The sequence below is a fragment of the Nymphaea colorata genome, chromosome 13 (assembly GCF_008831285.2).
Source record: "Nymphaea colorata isolate Beijing-Zhang1983 chromosome 13, ASM883128v2, whole genome shotgun sequence".
In the NCBI taxonomy this organism is placed as follows: domain Eukaryota; kingdom Viridiplantae; phylum Streptophyta; class Magnoliopsida; order Nymphaeales; family Nymphaeaceae; genus Nymphaea; species Nymphaea colorata.
In genome coordinates, this window is record NC_045150.1 from 16,748,089 (window position 1) to 16,765,174 (window position 17,086).

Here is a 17,086-nt window from a genome sequence, read left to right on the forward strand (position 1 = left end):
AGACAGTGCAAAAACGATACAGACAACAATCATAACTCCAGGGGAAAAGAACCAATATTGTTGGGTTTCCTGAGTTGTCCAAAGTGGTGTCCAGCCTATGTGATTTAGTATCGATTGACAGTCCTTTTTTTTTTGGCATTTTCTTTGAGTATTTTAACTTCTAAATTAATTATTTTATCTTTTAAATTTATTTATCTTTTAAACCAATTTGTGTCTTTGGTTGAGGGATATAAACGGGTCGGATCTGCCTGATTACCAAAACTGGTTTAGTCTGATTTGATTATAAAATTTGGACTGATTGATTTGTTGATTCGGATTCTGAATATAGCTTCATAATTAAATCTATATCTGAATCCACAATCTAACTCTGAACTCTCCTATCAAATTAGATATAAATGTCGGATCTTATATACAGTAGTACTCTTACTCCAAATCAATGTTAAAGAATAGGACACGGATCTGAATCTGATTCTAAATCCAAGGATCTCATTGTTTGAGTTTTGTAAAGTCTGAATCCAAAATTAGTGTTGTCCAACATCATTTCAAATTGAAAGGTTCTTTTAGCTTTATTAAACAAAGAAAGAAAAGAGCATTTTTAATTTTTAACCGAATTGATAATTTAACTTTCATTGTCATCCGCCTCTCGAGAACGATTGGCCATGCTTTCTCCAAGTTGTATATTCTGGATATGAAAGACGTGACGCCCTTCTAATCATTTGTTTTCTACACAACAAACCACGGTTGTATTGTATGGGAGCAACCAAAACTATCAACATGCACATCAAGATCTGAATCTGTAAAAATAAAACCTGTTGCACATTTTTTTTTTTTTACGTGAAGGGTACTTACTTTTTATAAGGTACAAAATTTCCAGATTTCACTTTTCCATTTTTAACTATCAGGGGGCGTTTTGGTTAGAAACCATAAGGCTCCCAAAATATATATATATATATATATATATATTCATCATTTTTTAAAAATAAATTTTTTTATCTTTTTTAAGCCTTAAAAAGAAGGTAATTTTTTTTTAAGATAAAATGTGCTATATAAAAATTTTGAAAAATGATATTTTGACCCATGTTAAAATTTTAATTCAAAATTTTAAAACTTTAATTCAACCCCCTATAAAAAAAAATTAGCTTTAGGGCCTTTTTTTATTTGTTTTTTTTTAGGCTAGGATTGATAAAAAGCGAAGACGTAGGGTAGGTGGAATGTGTGATTGGTTTCCTCTCAACAATTGGAAGCAAAGGGCTTTGCGAGTCGTGGTTGAATGAACATGTCACTTGCCGCATTTATGTTACTTTAAGCCTCATTGCTGCATGAATTTTAAGCCGCCTAAATATGTTCAACTTTTCTTTAAACCGTCCTCTCTTATATCACCACATTTTTTATTTTCTTTTTCTTTTTCCTTTTTATTTTCTAGCACAAAGTGCCATTGGCAGTATATCTGACCTTGCTTGCTTGATGAAGGAATAATAGTCCATTCAGTGAGTATGAGGAGTATTTCATCTTACCATTCGATCAGACGACCAACGCCCTTTTGGGCGACACCTTTTCTATGCTTCAACTTGTATGTCGGTGCTTCTTTTTTGTTGTTCAGAATACCAAGTTGAAATAAAGACTAGCCGCCTATGAACCTCTGCTCAAGCCATTGCGCCAGCACCGTGGCGATCTAATATCATGACCTCATTACCCTAAAACACAGATATATCAGATTATAAGTCACAACTTTTTGGATCTCCGGATTAAGATGCCCTTTTGTGTTGGGATAGTTCTTCCTGTGATTTCAACGTTGGATATAAGGATGTCAAAGATCTCTGGATTAAAATGCCCTTTTGTGTTGGGATGGTTCTTCCTGTGATTTTAACGTTGGACATAAGGATGTCAATAGATTGGATTGAGTCAGTTGTTTTTGTTATCGTATCCAATTGATCAGATGTTCATGTATCTGGATTTGAATTCGAATTGGAATATGAATGAGGAAAAGTCTAATATCATATCCAAATCAAATATGTATTTGACATTTAGATTTACATGTGAATCCAACTTTTAAGTTTTAAATGCAGACTGAATCCAACCCGCACTATACTTTTTTAAGAGTCCATTTGGAAAATGTATGGATATTCGGATATAGGTTGTTTATTTAACATTGAATCTGATCAAATCAGACGTCATGTCTTAAACATGAATCCAGTCTGAATTTTTAATTGAATATGTTAAATTTTTCTTTGTCTGGATTTTTTTGACCAATTTAGTTGCGTATTACGATCTGAATCCAATTCATCGGCTTCCCCAATGACATTTGGATTTCAACCAAGCAGCCGGCTATGGATGTAAATGGTTTGGATATATTAATGAGGTTTGGGGTTTAACTTTTATCGGACTCTAAATAAATATGGTTCGGTATAATCAAATTTCAACTTGGACCTGAACTGCGTTTTTAGCACCGAGTTTAAATCTAACTAACATAAGATCAGATATGTACAATGAAGTAGATTTTACAAAATCCTAGTCCGATATTAGATGGCCAAATCTAGATCCAGTGAACGATTGGATTTAATCTTTTTAAACCCAATCCAATTAATCGATTCCACGGCCTATATTTTACAAAGCAGAAATCGATGTGTCTTTAGGGTTTCGATCTTAGTTGAGGTAGGCGAATAGCTCTGAACGAGCAAACAGATTGGATTATATCATGTTATGTAGGGGCAAAGCTAAAAATTTTTTATGAGGCAGTCCAAATTAAAGTTTTTAAATTTTGATTAGCGCTAAAATATCATTTGTCAAAAGTTTTATATAAAACAGTGAACTTTTTTTAAAATTTACATGTAACTTTTTTTAAAAAAAAAAAAATTGAGGTAGGGCCAGGGTCCATGCAAGCCCTACCTTGACTCCGCTCCTGATCTCATGAATATTGGCTGATTTTTTTTAATAGAACCTTTCAGTTTTTTTTTTTTTCCCTTTCTTTCGTCCTCCAAACATTAATGTGACCACATCTACTACTAATGTGGTCTTTGCCTTGGGAAAAAGCAAGGAAGCTTCCTGTCGGCCCTTCGAGTACTGAATTGCATGATTGAGACCATACCATCCACCACCATGTGATCGAATCTCCACCGGACCCAATTGGATCATAAATTAGATTTCATTTAACAAAATTTATATCAGCTGTTAATAATCCTGATAAGGTACTTGTTGCCATAAACATTGTCTTATTTGATTATCCTTGTTTAGAAAGATCGCCTTCTCATAGATAGGATTCTTCCTATGCGTCACATCTAAGTGTTTAGTTCATATGGGGATAGATTTATGAAAGTTCTTATTCGATTCCATCCTTTTCTCTATTTGGGGTGTCTAGCGGCCTCGAATTTGAGATGCACAAGATTTGAAAAAACTATGAATTTAATATCAGACCCTCCTTCATTCAATTTTAAATCAACCCATTTTTTCAATACAAAGAGGTAAAGTATGGACCTTACCTACAGATCTTAGGTCTGACTATGAATCTTTTGCCACATCCATGTCAGAGCAGATCCACATAAGGTCCATAGGTTTCAAAGATATTTCATGATTTTCTTACTTCTTGCAGCCCCAAGGTGTTGAGTATAGTTGGTCCAACAAGAAGTAAAAGGACCATTCCTGGTTTCATTCACGTGAGTAAACCTAGGCATCCGGCCGAATTAAATTTAAAATATTTTTTTTAATATGAGATAATATGTAAATATAATTAATTGTAATAAAATATTATAATTATATATAAAAACTAATAAAATATGTATTTAAAAAATATTATTGAGCCAACCCGGGTGGGGCCAATAATTGATCGGGCATCATGATTGGCTTCTAGTTTTTGACGGGAAGTTGCATTCCAAACTAGTTTCTTCTACCAAATAAGCTGTGCCCTTGGAGGGAAGAGAGAGACAGTTACTCAAATTCTTCATGACAGGTGTGGAGCCACATTTGGGTATATGCGGGCAACTGCCCACACAACCCAAAACCCTAAGCCCTTTTTTTTTTTTACATATTCACATAGAAATACGCTTGAAATATATAGTGTGTGCCGTTCGGCCAAATATGTGTGTAGCGCTGCAGTACTCTCGTGATCTATGTGAGCTGGTGCAAAAGTTGGTTCTCGCTGCTGATTTAGAGAATCAGCTCATTCATTGGTGCATCAGAATTAGTTGGGAATCGGCACGAAATTATTCTAAAAATCAGATTTTAATAGTTAACATAAAATGCGAAATTAATTAGGAGAAATTTTTCTTAAAACATTTAGAAAATGAAATATGGGAGTCGCAGTTTGAGACTCCAATTGACATGATGGGACTTTTGATCCACATCCTTCAACGTAAAGGACCTTTCATGTTGGATCGCCTACTTTGGGTGTGGAGTCACTCTGAGCATCGATAGCCACGTGTTTGATTGATTGGATCTTGGTAAGACGATTTGAGATCCCTTACGTTAGGATCTCAAGTCATACACCTCCCTCTTTTCTTTTCTTTTTTTAAAGGAAAAAAAGAAGAAAGAGAAGAATAGAAAAAAAAAATCAAAACAAAATGGTGAATTTTGATGAAAATTTATAAAAAGTTGTCTCAGCAAAATAATAGATCAAGAAGGATCTGAATAGTTAAGTGAAAAATTGAACGACATTAAAAAAGATCCTCTCCTTATTTTTTCTAGACTTTAATCATTATTTGCTTTGTTACACTTTAAACTCTTTTGAATGAGTGATCTTTTTTAAGATCTATTAGGACGCTGATTTTCATTGCTTATGCTTCTTCTTTAATAAATGTTGATCTTCAGTATTTTACGTCTTGATGGTTTTGAAGACAGTGTTGTTTTTTGTCAAACTATTGAAAAGCCATTTCTGATTTTGGATGATCATTAACTTTCCTAAATATTCACTTTTCTTGACAAGGTTTGACAAATCTTCATCGTGTACTCAAAATTATTATTTGTTTTTTGTTTTTTGTTTTCTTCTTATTCTTCCCCCTTTTTTTCTGTTCTTCTTTCTTCTTTTTGCTAATCCTTCTTAATGTTGTTCCACTCCTTCATTCTAAAGTTTAATCATTTTTGCTTTTTTACCAACACTTTAAACTCTTTTGAAAGGTTGATTTTTTGGTCATATATTAGGAAGCTGAATTTCTTTTATAATATTATGGTTATTGTTCAAATTTGGTCATGATTTTGTTGTCAATCTTTCTGATTGTTTTCAGCTTTCACACAACTTTTGACAAACTTTTTTTATTTCCCTTGCTTCGGAAACTTTTTATGAATTTTCCATTAATCTAAGGCTATGTTTGAGTGGAAGGAAAGTGACCAAGGAAAAGGAAAGTAAATGATATACTAAACTGCGACTTAGGTCTACCTATATTCAAGTACCAAATTAATGTTTCAAGGTGGCTTAGTAGAACACGCGCCCCCACGGAAACCCCATGTATCTCAGCTCCTGTCGGGTGGAAAAGACCCAGATTCCCAATCATCTCAAACGCCCCAATGGTGTCCTTTTTTTTCTGCCAGCCAAATATAGTGGAGAGGATAATGAGTTCTCTTAAATTCATTTTGTCATAACCATACGTTAGGTCCTTAGATTTTTATTGTTTAGAGTAGTCAAATGCCCTTAAGCTGTATTTTATATATGAAATGAGAAAAGAGAGTCCATGACATGCACCAAACCAACACTATCCCCGATAACTTCTCCCACAACTTTCCGTTCTATGTGGAAAATGACAAATGGTCCGACATATTTTTCACCGGAAAATCCGTCCAGGACGAAGAGCACCGGAGATAAGATAACTTGTCCTGCCATCAAACACCTACTAATGGCGCGATGAAGCGATTCTGCGTGAGATTCGTGGGTGGTTCCCGTTAAGCCTGTAATTTCTCATGGTTCATGTGGAAAAACAGTGAATTGGGTCCATCGGGGCGAAAGCATCATGTCTGGAAAGGACTGTCACTCTTAAGTGGGACAGAGACAATTGAGTTCACAAAATTTGCCGTCTTTCCTCAAATAACAAATCAAGTTATGACAAGCAGGGCCATTGTAGTCAAACACGGCGGTGGCCAATTTAATGGTGGCACGTGTCAGTTTTCAAATTTTTTATAAATATCTTAAAACTTTCAATAATTATAGTTGATATTTATTAAGACAAATTTTTATTGGAAATTTATAATCGAAACCGGTTTTTTTTTTTTTTGTCCTTGCTGAAACTATAGTGACACTGGGAGACAGAGTGGGTCCTTAATAAATCCTAGCGAAGCTGAAACTATAGTGACACTGGGAGACAGACTGTGTCGCTGGTCATCTAAAACTAGGTTTAGGTATCGTGCAGGCCCAGTCCGGCTCAGCTCTACCTAGCCTCATAAGGAGTCGTGCTTGAGCTGGCTTGACACTCAAAACTTAGGTTTGGGCTCAGCCTCACACCTAAAACCGGAGTTTCAGCATGAGCCCTGCTAGATTAAATATAATATATATATATATATATATAAAATATGAATATAACTAATAAAATATATTATAATTATATATAAAATTCAATAAAATATGTATTAAAAAAATCTTATCGAGTCGAACCGCGCTTAGTCGGGCTTACCCAAGCCAACCTGATAACTTATCAGGTCAGCTCGGTGCCCTTTTATTTCTTTTTGGCTCAGCTCAGGCCCGAATTAGGTCGGGTACCTGGCACCTATCGGATACCCAATCCGACACCTAATCTTACATAAAACTCGGGCTCTCTGCAGGCTCACGAATGGCCAATGAGCAAGTCAAACTTGAGCTCAGTCAGCTTGAACTCAACTCTACTCACATATAGCTCAGCTCGAGCTTGCTCGACTTACATATAGCTTGGCTTGAGCTTGACTTGAGCTTTATGATGTTAAAGAGAGTTCAAGTGGAGTCGCTTAAACCCGTGTCCCTTAATATGTATTATACGCTTAATTTTCACACTTTTATTGAAGCCATTTTAAGTTTTTGAAATTACAAAAATAAGTATTAGTGTTAAACTAGTCTAACTGAGTTTAATTAGGTCGATTCATCCAATTTGAGCTCGACTTGTTTACAAACTTAGCTCAAACTCGATTCATTTAACTTAGGAGTAGAGCTCCAGTTCAACTCAGCCGAAGGCATTCAGGTCGAGCCTTGAACAATTCGTACTCAGGTATATGCAATTATAATAAATTTAAAATGATTTCCTTTTCAAACTTAATAGCCCTCTTTGAATGACGCGACAGATACATAAATTGGTATTTTTTTTTTATCCATACCTAATTTGTTAAAGACCTGCTTTTAATTTTCTTTAAATGCCAAAACTATATCTGACAAAAAAATTGTGAATTTTATAAAACAGATTCCCGCTACCCACCGGAAAAAAAAGAAAAAATACTGCAGTTGGGAATGTAGTAGAAAATTATAAAATACAAAAAGAAGGCAATGGCCTGATTTTTTTTTTTCCCAGCCATTTCTGGCCAACAGCCAGCCGGAGATGACCGGAGACCCGTAGAAGAAAGAATATACATTGAAAGTTCAAGTTGAGTGTGCATCAAAATACTTAAAGAAATTGAGAGCGGTCGAATTTATATGGTCCCAACTCTTTGAAAATGATTTTCAAATTTTAATTTCGCAATATGTAATGCAAAAACCTACAAATTTAATCACACCTTATCTCAATCATGTAATCTTTCCTGACACGGAAGTCGTGCTTCTTTTACAAACAACTTGAAAAAAAAGAAAAAGGATAAAGTTTTAGAAAAACATTCAAAAAGTATTCTCAAATTCGATCGATGGCAAATGAAAAACAAACCGATGTAAGTCCAATCAAATTCTTGTTGAATTTTGATGAATAAATAATATCAAGTTTTATGTTTTTAAAACTTTTATGGCCATTTTCTGCAACTTGCAGATAGCTTTCTTGAAAAGAGTTCTTCTGACCTCTTTTTCCAGGTAATAGCAAAAGAAACAAAGAAATTTATGCTTTGTCTTAATAAATATTAAATTTTAAATGAGCAGCTAAGTTTGCCCAACTTCAATTTTTTTTTTTAATTGAATCAGGTTTTTTTGCCTACTCAAAAAATATTTTAACTAATTTTTAGTGTTTTAAATAAAATTACTCGAAAAAATTTCTATTACTTACTAACAATTAAATATTTTATATTAAATAAATGAAAATTTCTTATCCAATTTTTAAAAAAAAAACAGCATTCAAAAATACAAATTTGACTCGTATGATGGATCGATAATTCCAATGCGGGGGAGCCAGGCAGGCGTGGAAAGAGGGAAATTTCCCAAAATAAGTGTCTTTGGTCTTAATTGAAAAGTCAAAGTTTGGTTTAACTTTTCACTTATTGACGAACATGTCCTTTGACTTGCGATCGGAATCTTGCTAGGCCTATAAATAGGCTGTAAAATTTTGTGATTACTTGTCTTGCTACTTGAGGACTAGAAATACTTTCATTTTAAAACACGATTTTTTTCTTACAATCTCAAAAAATTTTGTGATTTTCTTAATAGGAGACACATTTTTTAGAAATGTTCAGTTAGAAAATATTAGCTGCGATATTTTCTTTTTTTCCAATATTACATTCTATCTCTAAGCTTGGTTTTTACTTTTTTAAGAGACATTAGAGATTAGCAAGAGTGATGAGAAAATGTACCTAGGGGCTTTACTGTATCAACTTGGCTAGTGGTTCTTAGCTAGTTGTTGGTTCAAGTGGCATGGGCCCTTATAGGAGTGAACAACGAGTCGAGCTAGCTACTCGAGCTCAACTCGTCAAAACTCGGCTCGTGAACGAGTTTGAGCCGAGTCATTTGTTTAACGAGTCGAACTCGAGTTCATGAGTCGATTTGTTCAAATCATCGAGTTGAGTTGGAGCTCAACACGTAACTGTCGAGTCAAACTCGAGCCTTATTCAAATTTGTCGAGCCTTAATCTAGTTGATATATTCAAATGAGTTTACGAGTTTGTCGAGCCTTAATTGAGTCGAGTTCAACACGTAATGATGAATATCAATTCTATTCAAATGAGTTTGTCGAGACTTAATCGAGTTGAGCTGCTTTCATTGAGCTATTCTCGAGCTTGAACCAAGTTGAATCGAACTTGAACTGACTGAACCTGGGCTCAACTCGGCTTGTGTTCACCCTTAGGTGCTCATGCCCTTTGTGTCCGCGAAGGGAAAGTGGCAGTTTATACGTTCTAACCTAGAAGGGGAAATAATCTTAAATCGTGAGGCAAAGGAAGAGAAAGAGTTTTTGGCTTCCACTCAGTAGTGTGGAATTTTCCCCCGGGTCACCCGGATAGGAAGGATAAGCTTGTAATTTAAGAAATATAACATGAAAAAAAAAATACTACTAATATTTTCTTATATTTCATAGGTTTCATGAAAAGCACAAGCACAAGATAGCCTTGTCTTTTAATTACAAGTAAAAAGTAACCCAAAAATAAAATTTTACGAAAATATACAAAAATGTTAGCTAATAATGCTTTATCATATTGCAAGTTAGTAATGCAATGAAGTATGGCCAAGTACGAGAAATTAGAGGGACTCTTTGTTTCTCTGTCTACACACACATATATAAATATATATATAAAAGAAAGTTGGTAAAAATTAAACCACTTTAGTAAGAGAAAAAAACCAAACCTATTGGAATTAATTTTTTTTTTTTTGAAATATAACATTATAAGTATGATCTTAAGAGTAATTTGATGAGAAACATATATTAAGTTAATTATTTTTTTACTTAAATAATGTTTTTTTAATAGTCATAAAATGAATGGCTCTTATAACAACAATATTTAGTAGTATAAAAATCAGTTTTTTTACAAAAATGACCTGAACTAAAACACGATTTGTATTACATTAGAATTTATAAACACATTAGAACGTTCATATTTTGTTTAAAACATGTTTTAACATGAATTTAAGTGGTCTGCTGATACCTACCAATTACTTATATGATTAAAGTACTGTTATTTATGTAAAAGAAGTTCCTACACCTAGCTAGCTAGGTCGGTTGGCCTAATGGTTTTAAATTTTGATGAAATATTTAAAAATGAGCTTGACACTGCCCAGATCACATTGCTATAATGAAAAGATTATGTATATACTGGTCCAGAAATTTGGCATTGAAAGTAAAAAAAAAAAAAAGGATGGACCAAACTAGGGGTGAACAACGAGTAGAGCTACTCGTGCTCGATGAAGCTTGGCTCGTGAACGAGTTCAAGCCGAGTCATTTGCTTAACGAGTCGAGCTCGAGTTTATGAGTCGACTCATTCAAATAATCGAGTTGAGTTCGAGCTCAACACGTAACTGCCTAGTCGAGCTCGAGCCTTAATCGAGTTCAAACGAGTTTACGAGTTTGTCGAGCCTTAATTGAGTCGAGCTCGAGCTCAACACGTAACAATGAATATCAATTGTATTCAAACGAGTTTATCGAGCCTTAATCAAGTCAAACTCAAGCTGCTTTCGTCCAACTATTCTCAAGCTCGAGCCGAGTCGAACTCGAGGTTTCATTAGTCGAGCTGAGCTCGAGCTGACTGAACTCGGGCTTGACTCGGCCCGTTTTCACCCCTAGACCAAGACCAAACTAGCTAGGCGCATTTGGCAAATGCCCTTAGATTTAAGTGAACAAATTTTGATAGAGAAACCAATAGATTTCTTGCCATGTAGCTTAAGCAATGGGGCGACCTTGCTTGCTAGAAGAAGCAAACCCAGATTTCAAACCTTACCTATCAAAACCTTCTATCTGAAAGGGAATCTCGCTTTTCTAAATGCACGCTTCAAAGTCTCAAAAATAAAAATATGTTTCTATCTGAAGTGAGAGAGAAAACTGGGAAGGTGATAGGCGTGATCCATGATTTAGTCCATTTATGATTTCATCACTAAATTGCTAATGAAGCATATGAATCCTCCTCCACCAAATCAAACGCATTCTGCATCAAAAAGCTATTGCCATTCTCTCTTCTAAGAGGTTTGGCGTAGTTGGTTGGACTAGCGGCTGGTAAAAGCTTACTCATCTGTTAATTTGATTCTTGTGGGCGACTACTCTATGATTAAGCTAAAGTGAATATGAACCTTAGGAATAGAGTTGTAACCTTGGGGTTTACGCTACCACGGGAGAAATAAAGTCCAATTAGTGCATAGTTTTCTTGAGTCACAATCTCAAGAAAGAAAGAAAAAAAAAACATTATTTTAAGTAAAATAATTAAACCATCACCAAGTTAATGAAGCAGCTATAAAAACTGCGTTTTCTGCACTATAATGTGCATCAAACAATGTCGTTAAAATCAACTGCTAGTGAAATTCACATTCACGGTGAAAAATTGGCTAACATGAGCATATATTAAACCTAAAAGGACACAATCTCTAAGTCATGATCAATTGCGTAGATAAAAGCACAAGAAGTTTAGGACTGTGTCGATGCTTAGTAAGGACAACGTATACTTCCAATTTTTGTACCATAATACATGTCATACGCTGCAGGAGCGTAGTGCCCATATTCAATGTGGTGATAACTGCGGTATGGCCCTTAGGCCGAAAAAGGGTGAAATTTTGATTTCAATGATTCTCTTGATTTTGATTATAGTAGCTCTAAAACACACTAACCTTTTCAAAATATAGACGTCTGACCATGATATATGTTAATTTTAAAAAATCCTAATAAATAATATATATATATATATATATATATATATATTAGGTTCTAGAATGCCAATGTGTTGAATCGATCCAGATAACTGGTACACTTCCACAACCAGCCCGCTGGATATTTTTGAAATGGGGTTCGGGTCAAGATCCAATAAACGAAACCCACAGTCCGCACACAGCACACAGGGAAGGCAATTTGCAGGTTCAGAACAGCTAGGGGCGCACAAGTCAATTTGTAAATGAACAAGAACATAAAGGACCTTTCACCGTCTATTGTCCTCCTATATCTGCGAGTCACCTCAGCTCTCCGTCTTTCTCCTGTCCATCTTTTACTCTTTCCTCTTTCTACTACATTTTAAGCTTCAGTTGCTTTAAGTTCTTGATCTCTTGAATGGATTCTCCCACCAATCCAGTGGAGGATTCACCGCCGGACTCCCCTTTTCCGCCGGAGTCTCCTTTTCCGGCGACCGGAAAACGACTATCGGCTTCGAAATTCAGGTCCCGGTCCAGGTCCTCGTCTTCCTCCTCCCTCAGTTCTTGCCCCTCCGGCCGCGACTCCCCGACGACCCCCCTCCAGTCCTCCGGCGTGCCTTTCTCATGGGAGCACCAGCCCGGCGTGCCAAAGCACCTCATGGGCACTCCCGATTCGAGGCACTTCTGCGTGGTGGGCACCAGCCTCCCTCCTCCTCCGCTCTCTTCGTCGCCGGCCGGAGCAGCGAGCCGGTTGACTGCTTCCGACTCGATTTTCACGTCGCGGAGGAAGATCAAGTCCCACGAGAAGGGCGCCCATGATCCCTTCTTCAGGGCGCTGGTGGAGTGCTCCAAGGATCAGATGGCCGAGACTTGTTGGCAGTCGCCGAAGGCGCCCTACAAATTCCGGCCGGCTTCTCCGCTGCGGGGACTGGATCGGCTTCAGATCTCGTGTAAGACCAACTGTGCGGTTCTCGAGTCCCAGGTCTTGCTCCCCAGATCGTACAGAACTACTTCTTATGGCCTTCTGGCGAATCGATCCATTTGATCATGAAGCTGTATGGGCTTCTCTACTCATACATGATGTATGCATTTGTAAGCGTCTTTCTTTTCTTCCCTTTCTTTTGGATCCTAAACACCGTGTTCAGTTTAGTGTTTGTTGACAGAGAAAGTGCACTTTTCTTGGTGCATCTGTAAATGCTTAATTAAATAAATAATTTCTTGTCAATAAAGTGTGTGAAAAGGTCTCCGTTTATTGTGTTTGTTAGTCATTTTCCAGGTTGATTCTTTCTTGTATTTTTGGTTTCTCTGCATATTATTTGTCGTTGGGCCGACACTGAGCTTTAAAGACAGGAAGAAGAAAATTTTAGAAAGAAAAGAGTTCGGAGCTCACAGGTTTGGCTGAAATTTCTACGATGCATTTTGTAAAACATAAAAGGTTTTGTAAAAGCGCGCTTGATGGCATCAAGTTCGCTGGTCGAAAGTTTTAACTAAGAAAGTTTTTGAGGGAAACATGTAAGTGTCAGCTTGTGTAGGCAGTTGCACACACACATCCAAAATAATGTTTAATTTTTACATTGATGCTTCAACGCTATTTTTATCTCATTTAAGTATTACTGCTTCTTAAAAATCTAAAATGTGAATACCGCTGCCCTTCAGCCATAAATTTTTTGTTTCACCCGAGTGGCAGAGCGACATGGCTGCTTCACAAAGTTTGTTTATTTTTACATCGATCATTTGATATATTTAATTGTTATATATATATATATATATATATATATATAATACCCCTAAAGTTATTGAATTAGTGCCCCTTCAATCAAAAGTTCTCGCTTACCTAGTGCTTCACCCCTGTCATGCGTTTGTTGTACGTGGAGCTCCCAGTTGGAACAAAAGCGTCTTGAACACATTTGTCCAGGACAGAAGGGACAAACAAGAGATTCCCGTTGAATGTGTATATTGCGATAGATCAGGAATGTGAGGTTGTCGTCGATACATATAAATTATCGGGATCCAAACCGTTTACAGAAATGCCGATGCGGTCGGGAGCATGGACCAGCCTAATGCCTCTTAGAAGGCTTAACTCGTGAACCGGTTGAGAATATGGGCTCGTGCCTTGGACTTAGTGGGCTCGAGCCGGCCAAATCCAAGCGAGCCAGGGGGCCTTGGGAGTTGGAGTTTGGACGTCTCTTGGGTCATCATAAGGGCCAACCTGTCATTTCTGTTGGAAAAATTCGACAAGTGACTATCGAGTCGAGTTCGAGCCAGTGTAGTCGAGTTATTCTCGAGCTGAGTCGAGCTCGAGGTCTTCTTTAGTCAAGCCAAATTCGAGCTGGCCGAGCTCAGGCTCGACTCTGCTCGTGTTCAGCCCTAGGAAAAATCCAAATTAAAAAATAAAATAGACTGATTTGCCCTTATATTTCAACCAAATGTCAAAGTCAAAGTGAATACTGATTTCGAATTGAATCAAATACTGTATTCATTTTTCTGGGTGTTCATATGTTTGGGTTAGAAAATTGAATAAAAAAAAGTCGTATCCAAATTTGAAACCCAATTTCATAATCCGAATCCGAATATGATCTGAAACTAATTTTTGCATTCACATCTGGATCCAAATCCAACTTTTGGATGGAACCCAGCTGGTTTTTTTTTTTTTAATGTAAAAGCATTGATAAAAGATAATAATTTAAAACTAAGACCAATTTGAATCCAAAACTGAATGTGATAATATATTTATGTATATCTGAATCCAAATCAGATAATATGCCATTTCTTCAATCTGAATCTGAATTCAATCTATTTTTTCAATAAGATAGATGTATTTTTCTGCATATCCTATTTCTTTGCAACGGTTTGACTGGATACTTGATTCAAATCAGATATATTGACATCCCTACTGTAATGGTAATTTTGCTCCTTTCACGTGTGTGGACGATGTTGTCAGTAGAATGAACAAATAATCCATGAATGTTAGGTGTTCTAAAAATGTTGGGTCTTAAAGGTACTAATGGATAGTAATCAAACTTTAACTTAAAGCTCACAAAAACGGATCTTAGGGGCTGTTTGCATGACAGCGTGAAAGCGCCTTTTTTTCTTATTCTTATTCATTCTTTTTTTTTTTTTTCAAAATTCAGTTTTAAGCATGTTTAGGTTACCTCAAAATTATGTTTGCTAAACTCAATTTTGACAGAACTCATGAAGGCTCAAAAGACCCAACTTTTTTAGACAAATAAGATTTTAACCGTTTCTCTAAATGGATTTTCATCTTTAAGAAGGAGTTTGATGAGGCCAGAATTGTGGAATTCTAAAAAATTAAGATTGTTATTTTTGATGAAATGAGAATTGAGTTATCAAAAAAAAAAAAAGATTTCAAAATTATATGCTCATTCTTGAATCAAAATTTTGGAATTGGGGTTCTACCATAGCGACTAGAATTGTGATTTCAAATTTTGAAATTTTTTCATCTTTCTTTAGGGCACATGCCACCACGATGGTCTTAATTCATCAATTATAAAATTTTAGTTCATGTTTTATCAAATACATCATTTTTAATTTTGTAATTAAAATCCTAACTATCAAAAAAAAAAAAAAAAAAAAAAACTAGAACCAAAATTTTCATTCCAATTCCAATTCCAGTTTGAGGTGGAATTTTGTTTCTAAAATTTTGGAATCAAAATTCAACACCATCAAACGCCTCCTAAAGAAAATGTTCCTTTTCTTTCCTTTCCATGGCCATCTAGAAAAGCCCAGAACTCTTCAAATTGCATGCTTTAGTTTCTTCCTCCATCCAACGCCATGCAACTATTCCTCCACAATCCTCGTGCCACAAATATTGCAGAAAAATCATCTGCTAAACACATGGTGGTTGGGCCCACATCAGCCTCCCAAAGTTACTTTAATGTTATGTTAATATTTTGATATATTTGAATATATATATATATATATATATATATATATATATATATATATATATAAAAGTGCCTCACAAATATTAAAAATATTAAATTAGTGACTCCACCAAACAAAATTTTTGGTTCCGCTACTGCATCTGCTGACCACTTACTTATACATAGTATCTGCTGACCACTTACTTATACATAGTGGTGAGTCGTACACCAGCACAGCATAATGAACTATCATGAACAAAACATAATCAATGACGGCCATGGTTCATGTCGAATGCACCGTCTGCATCCATAGAAGCTTATCGTCTTCGTTTTCATCTTTAGTTATCAGAATGTTCATCATCATGGTTATTTTTGTTTTGTGTCGCTAAAAACCATCACAAAATGAATATTTTGTCGTAGAAAATTATGGTCAACCATTTTTATGACTGTTTTTAACGATGCAAAATAAAAAATAACTATCCAACTATAAAGGGAGCCAGCTGATTTTCAATTCTTATGTATTGTATATAGTAGATGCCAAACCGCTAGTTAGGGATAAAAAAAAATAAAAGACCCTTTAAATTTTTAGTAAAAAATATTTTCAACAAAATAAGAACAACATAATATATTTGCAAAAATAATTTGGTATAAAACTTGCTTTAGCTTAAGTTGGTTTTCTGAAAAACGAAGATTTCTCCATGGTCACAATTTTGACGTTATATGAGTGGTTCAATTTTACTTATTATAAAAATACGATCAAATCCAAAAATGATCAACTTAATGTATGTTTTCCATCAACATATTATTGAGATCACATTCAAAATCTTTGAAGTTAGGTCCTAGAAAAGAAAGTGCCTTAATAGTTGCATTTAAGTAGTCTGGTTTTTGTCCTTGACCAATATATATATATATATATATATATACATATATATAATGGGGCAAGATTATGAGCTCTTTGTATTCAATCCACCTCCTTTAGACAATCACTATAGGGGGTATTTTTGTCTTTTAAAAAATGAAGGGTCTTCGCTGTGAACGGAAAGTTTAGGTTTGAGCCCTAGCAGCCGAGTGTCTGTTGGGAGCTTGAAATAACCAAAGTGCCCTCGATGTTGAAAAAAGAAGACCCTTTAATAAAATTATTTAGTAATAGACAAAAATGCCCCCCATGGTGGGTGAATGCGAGAGGCGAGAGCGCCCAGACACCCAAGGTCCAGTCCTACTAAATCGTAGGCCCAGTGGTTAAAAACGAGTAAAGAAAAGAGCCATTGACATGTTGGCGAACATGTAGTCCTTGAAGCAGACATGATTATGCATTATCTCGCTTTCATTGTCTTTTACCACTTCTCCTAGCGGAGCCTTCCATGGCATCAAATATAATTTTCTGTAAAAACATTTGATGAGAACTTTGTAGAAGCCATCCATAACATAGCTGAAAAAGGCAGATTGCCTATCAATGATAGTAAAGCCCAAAGATTTGTTCAGCAGTTGGCTCCTCATTTTTTTTAAAAAAAGTTAGATATAAACTTTAAAACAATTTATTTATCTTATATAGAAATGTTGAAAAATTATACCTCGACCTCTGTCAAACTTTT

The 17,086-nt window shown here is 35.5% G+C and overlaps 1 protein-coding gene across 1 annotated transcript; it reads left to right on the top strand.

Moving 5' to 3' along the window:
• Positions 1-11,941: 11,941 nt before the first annotated feature.
• LOC116267085 (uncharacterized) lies at positions 11,942-12,862 on the top strand. Its single transcript, XM_031648651.2, has one exon. It carries the CDS (start codon positions 12,029-12,031, stop codon positions 12,653-12,655), a length of 627 nt encoding a protein of 208 aa, XP_031504511.1. The 5' UTR covers positions 11,942-12,028; the 3' UTR covers positions 12,656-12,862.
• The last annotated feature ends 4,224 nt before the right edge of the window (positions 12,863-17,086 follow it).

Excerpts from the sequence above, each read along its gene's own strand:
- LOC116267085 (XM_031648651.2), top strand. The coding sequence starts at position 12,029 with ATGGATTCTCCCACCAATCCAGTGGAGGATTCACCGCCGGACTCCCCT.